General features: G+C 42.8%; 1 protein-coding gene across 5 annotated transcripts in view; it reads right to left on the reverse strand.

Annotated features, from left to right (window-relative positions):
• LOC148380776 (uncharacterized) overlaps positions 1 to 12,055 on the reverse strand; it is a 14,764-nt gene extending 2,709 nt beyond the window's left edge. The window contains exons 1-11 of one of the 5 annotated variants that reach the window (XM_088363578.1): positions 11,767 to 12,055; positions 11,468 to 11,702; positions 11,269 to 11,373; positions 10,333 to 10,403; positions 8,551 to 8,607; positions 8,277 to 8,341; positions 8,112 to 8,186; positions 7,709 to 7,862; positions 7,333 to 7,440; positions 7,204 to 7,252; positions 4,904 to 6,962 (exon numbers count right to left, since the gene is read on the reverse strand). In XM_088363578.1, coding sequence (XP_088219704.1) covers positions 5,947 to 6,962; positions 7,204 to 7,252; positions 7,333 to 7,440; positions 7,709 to 7,862; positions 8,112 to 8,186; positions 8,277 to 8,341; positions 8,551 to 8,553 — 1,470 coding nt within the window. In that variant the 5' untranslated portion in view covers positions 8,554 to 8,607; positions 10,333 to 10,403; positions 11,269 to 11,373; positions 11,468 to 11,702; positions 11,767 to 12,055 and the 3' untranslated portion in view covers positions 4,904 to 5,946. The other 4 variants (XM_088363575.1, XM_088363577.1, XM_088363576.1 and 1 more) reach the window with 4 other exon arrangements.
• Positions 12,056 to 12,494: the final 439 nt, after the last annotated feature.

Genomic DNA, 12,494 nt, shown 5'->3' on the forward strand with positions numbered 1-12,494 from the left:
TATTATAATAAACATTAAAACCTGCTAAGACTTGTCTGGTGTTTTATTCCTTGTTTTTTTATCTAACTATTCGCTTGTTAGCTACTCCATAAAAGCATAGGTAGTCCGAGTGATACAAGCGTGGCTTCCATACAGTGCCGTGAAAAAGTTTGTGAACCCTTAGGATTTTACAATATATTTGCACTTTTTTTAAAGAAATGACGGTGACAAGTTTACAAAAGTGTTACAGGATATTGACACAAGGCTAGTTAGCATTGACACAAATCTGCAAAACCCTGTTTTAACAGGAAGCATAAGAAAATAGCAAAAAAATCAAAACACAGGTGTGAATAAGTTTGTGAACCTTTCCACCTATAGAAGTTAAAACTGACTGTGTGACATGTCTTTCAATACTAGATGACTTCGGGTAATTTCATGTGACTTGACAGACCTTAAAGCCACACTTGTTGTATACGCACCTGAATGTACTTGTCATTTAGTAGAGCTATACCTGCGTGGACACAAACATTACAAATCTAGCAATGGGAAGATCTAAAGAGCTGTCTCCAGACCACAGAGGAGCAATAATTGCAGCTCACAAATCTGGAAAAGGTTACAAAACCATAGCCAAAGATCTGCAGCTACATGTTTCAACTGTAAGACAAGTGATTTACAAGTACCAAGAACATGGAGTAACTACTTCACTTCGAAGATCTGGTCGTCCAAGGAAGATAACAGGCAGAGCAGAAAGAGAGATGGTGAGAGAAGTCACTGATAACCCCAGACTTACCTCTAGAGACCTTCAGAAATCTCTCTCAAGCAAAGGAATTGAAGTTCATGACAGCACCATCAGAAAAAGACTGGCTCAGAATAACCTTCATGGAAGGGTAGCAAGGAAGAAGCCATTACTATCAAAAAAGAATATTGCAGCTCGGTTAAAATTTGCTCAAGAGCACATAGGAAAGCCTCAAGAATTTTGGAACAACATTTTATGGACTGATGAATCTAAAATAGAACTTTTTGGCCAAAATCAAAACAGATTTGTTTGGAGACGACCAAACACAGCTTATCAACAAAAGCACCTCATCCCTACTGTAAAACATGGAGGAGGACGAGTACTCGTATGGGGCTGCTTTGCAGCAGCAGGACCAGGGCAACTTACCATCATAGAAGGAATCATGAATTCCGAGGTTTACCAAAATATTCTGGAAGAAAACGTTAAACCGTCTGTAAAGAAGCTCAAGTTAGGAAGAAACTGGATGCTGCAACAGGACAATGATCCAAAGCATGCAAGTAAATCAACATCGGAATGGCTCAAAAAGAAAAAATTCAATGTTCTGGAGTGGCCCAGTCAAAGTCCAGACTTAAATCCGATAGAAATGTTGTGGTCGGACCTGAAAAAAGCAGTGCACCAAAGAAAACCATCAAACCTTGGACAACTGAAGCAGTTCTGCAGGGAGGAGTGGCCCAAAATCTCCCCAGCTCGATGTGAGAGACTCGTCAGTACTTACAAGAAAAGATTGCAAGAAGTCATTGCTGCTAAAGGAGGTGCAACAAGCTATTAACTCTGACTGTTGGCAAGGGTTCACAAACTTATTCACAACTGCGTTTTCATTATTTTGTTATTCTTGTGTGTTTATAGTTAAAATATAGTCCTATTAATTTGTATTCAGCCATAATGGCAATGTGTCACCATTCTGTAACACTATTGTGAACTTGTCTCCGTTATTTCTTTAAAAAAATGCAAATATATTGTAAAATCCTAAGGGTTCACAAACTTTTTCACGGCACTGTAGTGTAGTGGTTAGTGCGCAGGGCTCTGAACTCAGCGGCGCGGGTTCGAATTACAGTGGGGCTTCAAAATTTTATCAGAAAATTTTCAACACAGTTACTAGTGTGCTGCCCCATATAACCATACGCCTCCCTAAAACTTAGTGTTAGAGCTAGGCTTAAAGCTAGAGCTAGCGTTAGTGTTAGGGTTACAGCTATGTTTAGTGGTAGGGTTAGGATTAGAGCTGGAGCTAGGGTTAGGGTTAGAGCTGGAGCTAGGGTTAGGGTTAGAGCTGTAGCGAGGGTTAGGGTTAGATCTGGAGCTAGGGTTAGAGTTAGAGCTAGGGTTAGCGCTGGGGTTAGGGTTAGAGTTGGAGCGAGGGTTAGAGCTGGGGCTAGGGTTAGGGTTACAGCTGGAGATAGGGTTAGAGCTGGAGCTAGGGTTAGGGTTATAGCTGGAGCTAGGGTTAGAGTTAGAGCTAGGGTTAGAGCTGGAGCTAGGGTTAGAGCTGGAGCTAGGGTTAGGGTTAGAGCTAGGGTTAGAGCTGGAGCTAGGGTTAGGGTTAGAGCTGGAGCTAGGGTTAGAGCTGGAGCTAGGGTTAGGGTTAGAGTTGGAGCTAGGGTTAGGGTTAGAGCTGGAGCTGGATCTAGGGTTAGGGTTATAGCTGGAGCTAGGGTTAGAGTTAGAGCTAGGGTTAGGGTTATAGCTGGAGCTAGGGTTAGAGCTGGAGCTAGGGTTAGGGTTAGAGCTGGAGCTAGGGTTAGGGTTAGAGCTAGGGTTAGAGCTGGAGCTAGGGTTAGAGCTTGAGCTAGGGTTAGAGCTTGAGCTAGGGTTAGGGTTAGAGCTGGAGCTAGGGTTAGGGTTAGAGTTGGAGCTAGGGTTAGGGTTAGAGCTGGAGCTAGGGTTAGAGCTGGAGCTGGGGTTAGAGCTGGGGTTAGAGTTAGAGCTAGGGTTAGGGTTGGAGTTAGGGTTAGGGCTGGAGCTAGGGTTAGGGTTAGCGCTGGAGCTAGGGTTAGGGTTAGAGCTGGAGCTAGGGTTAGGGTTAGAGCTAGGGTTAGAGCTGGAGCTAGGGTTAGGGTTAGAGCTGGAGCTAGGGTTAGAGCTTGAGCTAGGGTTAGGGTTAGAGCTGGAGCTAGGGTTAAGGTTAGAGTTGGAGCTAGGGTTAGGGTTAGAGCTGGAGCTAGGGTTAGAGCTGGAGCTGGGGTTAGAGCTGGGGTTAGAGCTAGGGTTAGGGTTGGAGTTAGGGTTAGGGCTGGAGCTAGGGTTAGCGCTGGAGCTAGGGTTAGGGTTAGAGCTGGAGCTAGGGTTAGGGTTAGAGCTAGGGTTAGAGCTGGAGCTAGGGTTAGGGTTAGAGCTGGAGCTAGGGTTAGAGCTTGAGCTAGGGTTAGGGTTAGAGCTGGAGCTAGGGTTAGGGTTAGAGTTGGAGCTAGGGTTAGGGTTAGAGCTGGAGCTAGGGTTAGAGCTGGAGCTAGGGTTAGAGCTGGAGCTAGGGTTAGGGTTAGAGCTAGAGCTAGGGTTAGGGTTAGAGCTCGGGTTAGAGCTGGAGCTAGGGTTAGAGCTGGAGCTAGGGTTAGAGCTGGAGCTAGGGTTAGGGATAGAGCTGGAGGTAGGGTTAGAGTTAGGGCTGGAGCTAGGGTTAGAGCTGGAGCTAGGGTTAGGGTTGGAGTTGGAGCTAGGGTTAGAGTTGGAGGTAGGGTTAGGGTTAGAGCTGGAGCTAGGGTTAGGGTTAGTTCTGGAGCTAGGGTTAGGGTTAGAGCTGGAGCTAGGGTTAGGGTTAGGGTTAGGTCCGACCAATCACAGCTCAACCCTAACCCTAACCCTAACCCCACCTCCTGATTGGCGATGACATTAACCACTCGACCAAAGACTCGTGTACAAGGCACTGATAGATGGGCAAGCAACGCTCATCTCAAGACTGAAATCTGCCTTCAAAAACCTAAGTACAGCTTTGCCCGCCTCCTACCCCTACCCAAATTCAGTCCGACCAATCACAGCTCAACCCTAACCCTAACCCTAACCCTCACCCCACATCCTGATTGTCGATGATGTTAACCACTCGACCAAAGACTTGTGTACAAGGCACTGATAGATGGGCAAGCAACGCTCATCTCAAGACTGAAATCTGCCTTCAGAAACCAGAGTGCCACTTTGCCCGCCTCCTACCTCGACCCAAATTCAGTCCGACCAATCACAGCTCAACCCTAACCCTAACCCTAACCCTAACCCTAACCCTCACCCCACATCCTGATTGGCGATGACGTTAACCACTCGACCAAAGACTCGTGTACAAGGCACTGATAGATGGGCAAGCAACGCTCATCTCAAGACTGAAATCTGCCTTCAAAAACCTAAGTACAGCTTTGCCCGCCTCCTACCCCTACCCAAATTCAGTCCGACCAATCACAGCTCAACCCTAACCCTAACCCTAACCCTAACCCTAACCCTCCCCCCACCTCCTGATTGGCGATGACGTTAACCACTCGACCAAAGACTTGTGTACAAGGCACTGATAGATGGGCAAGCAATGCTCATCTCAAGACTGAAATCTGCCTTCAGAAACCAGAGTGCCACTTTGCCCGCCTCCTACCTCTACCCATTTTCAGTCCGACCAATCACAGCTCAACCCTAACCCTAACCCTAACCCTAACCCTCACCCCACCTCCTGATTGGCGATGACGTTAACCACTCGACCAAAGACTTGTGTACAAGGCACTGATAGATGGGCAAGCAATGCTCATCTCAAGACTGAAATCTGCCTTCAGAAACCAGAGTGCCACTTTGCCCGCCTCCTACCCCTACCCAAATTCAGTCCGACCAATCACAGCTCAACCCTAACCCTAACCCCTAACCCTCACCTCCTGATTGGCTGTTGGTTCTAAGACGTCACTTGGACACTCCGTTAGGTACACCGCCATTTTCAGGTGTGCTGACGTCACTCGGACACTATCGGGTGCCCTCAGCCCCATCTCCTGATTGGCTGTTGGTTTTGTGACGTCACTTGGACACTCCATTAGGTACACCGCCGTTTTCAAGTGAACTTACGAATGGTTCACTCACGAGCCAACACTCGATTGTACTGAGTCCCAAAATGAACGTGGGACAAGAGCGACATGGTTGAATCTACGAAACGAAGCAAGAAATGGGCTCACAGTGTAGTCTCAGAATTACCTTTATTCGATCAGGGATGTTTCCACCTGTTCATTTTCGGTGTTACATAGCTGCATAAATGAGTGTACAGTATATACATAGTATACCAAGACAAATATATATATATAAAATGGATAAAATATTCCCATATGGCAAAACACTACTTGATTGTCCCTGTTCATCCATCTTCAGTGTTACATTGCAGCAAGACAAACTATTTCGAAAATTGATGAAATAACCTGTGTTTTGGTTGTGGTGGTCATTGCAGCTGGCACGTTAAAGGGGTGGGATAGCTTTTGTCATCAGTTTGCACAAAAAGCACACATTAGATAATTTGATACAAAAATACATATTTGTTATTTCTATTGTAATTTATTCATAGCGTAATATTGCATCACCATATATGTGCTTTAAAATGGTGACACGGATTTCAAGAAAATGTATATATGAGGAACATGTAGCAATTTACATAGATAGTAAAATAATTCCTAGATACTCGATTCTGACATGTAAATCGATTTCTTAAAAAAAAAAAAAAAGCCTTTTGTTAGCGCAATACAGGACATCACTTCTTCAAATGTGTTACCGCTTGTTTTATTTATCGTGTTATATCTGAACCGCTTTGCTGTGCTGCTTGGCACTCATACAAAATATTGCAAATTGCGAGTTGCAGATTGTTAAAAACACGTGATAGAAATCTGTTTAAATTATATTTTTGTTGATTATATTCATGTGTAAAGTCACATATTATTAAAAATGCTTTATACTGGACAGTGACAGCATCAATTTAGAATTGATACTGTACCGGAAGAGATATCCATATGATACATCGCAATACTGTTAATTTTTTTAAACCTGACCTTACTGTAAAGTACATCCCAATTTGGGGTAAGCAACAGGCTGCATAGGCTGGATAAAAATACGCAGACTTGTGCTTAGCTTGTGGAATGTGTCGATACACATAGCTACTGGAAGAGGTCTCACTAGAAAACCACAAAAAAAACCTGACTTACCAGAGATTTTCAGACTGAGGGTCCTCCTTCAATGAACTAGAATTGTAGCTCATCGCCAAAACTGAGACACTGAAGCAGATCGCCATCTCTTGATTGTGACGCGGCGGACAGGGTCTCAACATGAGGCAGCGGCACCGAGAGCTTGTCCTTGCTCAGAGACTGAATGGACACTAACTTCTGACTTTGAGCAGATGTCTCAAAGTCTGCTGACGTCGCTTGGATCTCTGTGTCTTGACTCAGCAGTCTGGAGGATTCCGATTTGTGATGATGCGTAGAGACGGGATTTAATACCGGTGTTATTTTCGATTCGCTAGGCGTGGTTTGGGTCTTTTCCTTATAACTGAGTGAAGTGGATGAGGATGTCTCAAGAAGTCGAAGCGGTGCTTGATTCAGCACATCTTGCTTTAGGCTCTCGGCCACGAGTGTCTGGCAGTGTGCGATGAGGCGTGGTTGTATGTCTTCTTTTGTGTCTAGATGCTCCAGTGCTAATTGGATGGGTTTGTTCAGAGGCTTGGAGGGGCCGGCTGCAACTGTGTGTCCCTGCACAGCCAGGTCCAGCTGAGTCTCCACTTTTAAATTCCCTGTCAGCGCGGGACCTTCAAACAACTTGATGATAAGCTGCTGCGATTCTCCTAAACTCAGGGGCTTGGTATACTCCTCAGCTTCTGTGAGCAACGGGAGCCCCTGAGGCTCAAAATGCTCCAGTAACAGTTGGAAGCCATCTTCGACGCTCTGGAGCTCAATCTGGGAAGCAGGGGAAAGAAGCATGCAATCTAGGAGATTCAGCGCATGGTCATTCTCAAGAGGCTCTCCCTGAGTCTGTACATCGGGAGCAATGGAAAGTTCATTTTTGCCACACGGCATCTGCACGAATTTCTTCTCCTCGATCAGTGCTTCGACGGACTCCTCTGAATCGAGTGCGGAAGGAGGCTGGGAGTTGTAATGCATGGTTTCTGAAGACGAGTCCAATTCTTCAGATACCATGATGTCTTTCTGGACTGTGGAAAGGCACATACTGTTGGCGTGGGGAACCTCGGTATCGGGTGTATCCTCTGCAAAGAGAACAAGAGAATCTTTTCTGACGAGTCAAACTAAACAAGAATGGCAGTAGTGTGCAGATCTCCACCAATGTCAAATAAAGCAAGAAGATAAATTCTCTCCTCAATATGAAGAACTGGAGCAGCAAAACCTCTCATCCTATCCCCCAGAGCTAAAATGCAATCTAATCCTCCATTTAATACAAAATCAATTCTCTCTTCTCAATGTGTTTGTGTTGAAATGATGCTAACGTACTTGAAACGCCAGTGTGAACTTTACTCTTCCGCCGCTTCCTGCGTTTCCCCTGAAAAATATTCCAAATATTCTCATTTGTTATCAAACATCAATGTAAAAAAAATGTAAGTTGCAGACAATAACACTTACATAGTTTTCACAGGTGGACCAGCGAGGATAAAGTTGAGCGTGACGTCTTTTCTGAGCATCGGCTTCTTCGTAATATTTATCCCTGTCGGCTTGTGGTAGCAACTTCCACTGCGGACACACAATAAACACGACCTCAGAAAAAACACACCAGTTTGGCGTAAATGACAAATTAGTATATATTAACAAATATAAGTTATGTGTCATAGGGCGGCCATTTTGTCACTTGATGCCAACTGAAAATGACTTGACCAATCACAGCTCAGCTTCATAAAACAGGTAAGCAGGATATAAAAGCAAAAACAAAGGAATTAATGAATACTTTTGGAGACGACTGGATGTAACAATTGACTGTAATGTCTCCTGAGCTTCCTCCTACCATTTTTCCGAGGGCCACGTGAACAGATGCACTGTCTCTCTTTTCCAACTGCATGGTGACAACTTCTCTGTACTTATTTGCAAACAACATAAAGGCATTTGGTGGCTTCTTTATGTAGGGTCGCTCCCGCACATGTTCAGTCTTCCTTGTGTTACTGAAATAAAGGATGCAAAATGGTGACTTTTAAAAAAACATTTCAAAATTAACCTGGTTTTTTTAAAGAAAAATCAGCATTATTTCAATCTGAAGTTCAAGTGTACATAAAAATCTACACAATGTTAATTAAATGCCAAAGCCCCAGATAAAAATTAAAAACCTTTTCCCGCCGTTATTATTAATCAGCTGCACATTAAAATACAAATAAAACAGCCAGCATTGAAATGTTTGAGCTAACAAAGCTTACATTGTTGTGAAGAGGTTTTGGGGAGGAGCTGTAGACATTAAAGGATGCACCTGCTCAAACAAAATTTCTCCATTCCTACACAGACAAAATAAAATAAAAAGGCTGTGATTTTGTCAACAAAACAAGATTGATTTTTATTAGCAGCTTGTCAACGGTTTTACTCACATAAAACCAACAGGTACCATCTGAGGGGCCCCGGGCGTCATCATCATGCCTGATGGAGCCCTCATCTGAAAAACAGAGAATTGAATCTGATTAATGGATAGAACTTTTGAACACAAAGAAAAAACAAAATGGTAATGTACTGAAAACACCAAAACGGAGTAGGACAAAGTCATTTTAATTCTACTCTTTCACCATTGGCTAATAAATTCTCCATCAAGTTACTCAATCAAAAATACATATTGTAAATACTGGAAACCAAACTGGACAATCATACCATTTGTTGAGGATGTGGGCCGAGGACGTTTTGAACAGGCCATTGATGTGGTAGTTGCTGCAGTTCAAAAGTAAAGAAAAATTAACAGTGCAAAACTATTTTATTTGGGCAAATATGCCTTTGCAATAGGTCTGAAAATAAGATCGAGGGTTTTTTTTCTTGCGAGAGAAATCTATGTATCACTTACCTGACTATTATGGAACCCGGCATGACTATTGAGATGTACCGGTGGTCTGATCTGCTGCGGTACATTGTACATATTAGGGCCCGTCATCATTGTAGCCGGCTGTGAAAAACGAGGCCCCACTGGGAAAGTGGGGAGCATAGGCCTAGGATGGCACTCCGGCCTGATCGGGTGCATTTTGATCCAATTTCAGTAACAAATAATCGATCTTGATCCGAGGCGCTTGTCATTTATCAATTAGAAAAAATACTTTTGGGGTGATGCAAGAGGTACCTCTGCAAATAATTATCATTTTTTGTACTTCTCTATTTTGTAACATTTTAGGGAGACATTAGCCATTAGTTTCACATCTTGCATCGAAGATGGATGCATTGATTATGTAACATCATTTCTGACAGTAGTGATGAATCCTTGTCAACATGATGTATTAGTGACATTTCAAGGGCAACGCACACAACGTAGAGCGATTACACATGTCAAAGCCTCCAAAGAATGTTCCAAGTGCCATGCCAGTGAACTTTTGTCCATTTGAAACCACGAAAAACACAATTTCTCCTGTTTTTCCACACGAAAACCAAGATGATCACAACTTCCACAAAACTAAATTGCAATAAAAATGAATCTCCATCGTTGTGCTGTCATCCATCCCCTTCGAACCCTTAACCAAAACAATTGCATACATTTCTGCAATATCTTCTCTTTGGACTCTACTGCAACATTGCATCCACCTACTCACCTTCATTCACCCCATCCTCAAAATCATATTCCAAGAACCTCACCTGTCCCTACCTCACTGACCCGTTTCACCGTCACTCCAAACGAACTCTCTGAACCATGCGATGCACCAACCCACTGAAACCCACAGTACATCAAAAAACCACTCCTTACACATTTCAATCCAAATTTAAAACTCACCTCTTCAAAACTGCATTGCCCACCTGATCACTCATTAATCTAAAGATCTATTTATTGCCAATCCATCAATTTTCTGCCCAGTACACAGGTGAGCTGGAGCCTTTACCAGCTAACCATTCACACTTACATTCACACCCACAGTATGGTCAATTTAGAGTATTGGGTGTCAAACTAATTCAGGGGCCACATACAGCCTAATTGGAGTGTAAATGTGAACTCATTGCCTAATTAACATGTTGTACAGTAAAATGAAAAGCAACGCAAATATATGATAGACATTCATATTTAATGAACTATCCTATCCAGGCAAGAACAACCTCAGAAGAAAAACGTGCAATAAACTTCATTTTATCATGTCCATGTGTACATTATGACTTATAACAGTGATTGCATAGGTTTTCGACTTTTATTTAATCGTTTTGCGCAGTGGATAAAGAATGTGCCCGTCAGTTTACGAAGCTGACTATGTTGTTACGTCACTGTCGCGCTGCAAGAAGGACGTTACGTAGCTACCGTGTTTAGACGCAAGCAAGCCGTCAACTTGTTTATGGTGCAAGTTGTCGTCAGCAACGTATGACAGGCAGAAGTTTGTCGTCTTTTTACGTTCACCGGGTTGACGCGTTGGCTTTAAAAGCGCACGGACGTCCGAAAGTGACAGCATACAGGCGGTTCCACTTACGTACCTTCTGCGCACGCGTGATGTGTGCAGCCGCTCCAGACCGTCAGCATCCGTCTTAAGTTCCTCAGACCATATCTAGACTCGTGTGCAACATATATATACTTCAAAAACAATTTTCAGGTATTTCAAAAACATTCGAATAAATTCAGTTTTATGAATATAGTTTTCAGAGCCTTTTGTTAATTAGTCCTTTTATAAGTCTAATTGGTATTTGTATTAACGTTAAAGTGTGTCAAGGTAGGTTTCTGATTGCCGCACTTGCATTTATGAATACAAAATTCAGCCCTAAGTATTAAATTGTCATATTTACCTTTGGTAAGAAACTCAATGTTACTGAGAAATTTATAGAACTCTCCAAAATGTCAGCATGTGAGCAGATCCATTTAGACATGTAATAGTTGGCTGGATAGTATTTATGTAATATTTTAAAATTCACCTTTACTTTATTAGTAAGCAAATATTTGGGATAGACCTGACCTTTCTTCAATTAATAGTTACAAAGCATCCCCAATAAGACGTGGAATGGAAACATTGTTCTGAAAAAGCAAACCATGTAATTTTTGTTGAGCCAAAAAAAAAAAAAAATCACTCACTGGCTGTGAAACACTGCAAAGAGAAATAAGATAGGGCAATAGCATCCATGTTTGTGATGTTTCTTCTAAGCAGTAGCTCAAGCCTGGTGATCATGTCCAAGAGTCCTTGAGCAAGACACTGGAGTTTGTTTCAGTAGGGCCTGGCAGCACTATTCATGGCAGCATCAATTTACTTTTGATGTGTCTTCCCCCACCCCCAAACAAAGTTTCTAATTCTAACAGCAGCCCTATTAGACTAAGTCGTGAGAATAAGTATGTGAATTCAACTTGAGAAAAAGTTACACCACGAATTGTGTTTTTTTTAAGCCTAGCACACTGGATAGAATAAAACATTTCAAAGAGTTTACCTTGCATGTTGAGACTCAATCTTCCAGATCATTCACACATGTTCCAGCATTTTAGGCTCCATCCCAAACGGGAATATGGTTTATCCCACTGCATCACCAGCTTCTCTGAGAAAGGGCAGAAGAATTCACACACATTGCAAATATTCCGCATGGTGTTGGGATGGCTAAAAAACAAATCATTTAACTCTGTTGTCATTACTTCTGTGACAGATTTCTGAGAAGATCTTCAGAAACAGAACTTATCAGGATGGTAACCGTCATGGCTCAACTGGTCTCTGTGCGTGTTACGTGGGATCTGCAAGATGACTGAGGGGGCTGCGGGGGGCCTTGCCTCACCTAGAATATGCTTACACGCCCCTGATACCATGCCAGATAATTTAGTTGAGTATTTTCCAATTTCTCCAGGAATTGTTCTCTAGATTTCCACCTGTCACCTGTAGGAAACAAATAATTGTCATCAGGATTTTGGGTTTGTATTTTGGGTATTCTGATGCTTACCATGAGAGCACCTCACAGGAACAAACAAGAAGCTCTCCATAGGGGAGAAGCGTTAAGGTCAGCGGCACAGATTATTTTGCATTCGAGCATCCTAGTAGACGAGCTAAGGCCAACGGCGCCACCAGGCGGTGGCTACGCTGCACCTACATTTATTCCCCACTCGTCAGCGTTGATTGGAGTAGCATCACTAAGCACTTCATCGCCAAATTTGCGATCTCAAACAGGCAAGCAGATCTTGAGTTTCTCTTCACTCACAAAACGTGGGTGCGTGTGTCACTATTTGCGCTTGACCGCCGCTTGAGTTATGCAAGAGAAGACGCAGTGATAAGGAGAAGGGAAAGCATGCGTCATAATGTGCGCTTTTTAATGCTGTTTATCTTTAGAGCATCTGTGACAGCAGCTTTTTGACGGGGTTTGATAAATTACGCAGCTAGATGGCTGCTTCCGTAATATATAATTGTTTTTAGACAAAGTCCACAGACGTTGTTAATTACGTAAAAAACATAGGTTATTGTCAACTACCGTAATTAGTCTTTTCACACCAGAATAAGACTCCTGGTATAATGATGTTCCATAAATATGACTTTTAGTTTTATTGTAGGTCTCCAAAATTGAGTGTCCCCATCTTTCCACCTCTATGAATTTTTTTTGGAAGTGCCACTACAAATTACATTTAAGTAAAGTATTCACTCCCACGGGTAGATTTGTTGGTAAGAAACTAAACATTT

The sequence above is a fragment of the Syngnathus floridae genome, chromosome 20 (genome assembly GCF_059516105.1).
Source record: "Syngnathus floridae isolate MCC-2025c chromosome 20, RoL_Sflo_1.0, whole genome shotgun sequence".
NCBI classification, from domain to species: domain Eukaryota; kingdom Metazoa; phylum Chordata; class Actinopteri; order Syngnathiformes; family Syngnathidae; genus Syngnathus; species Syngnathus floridae.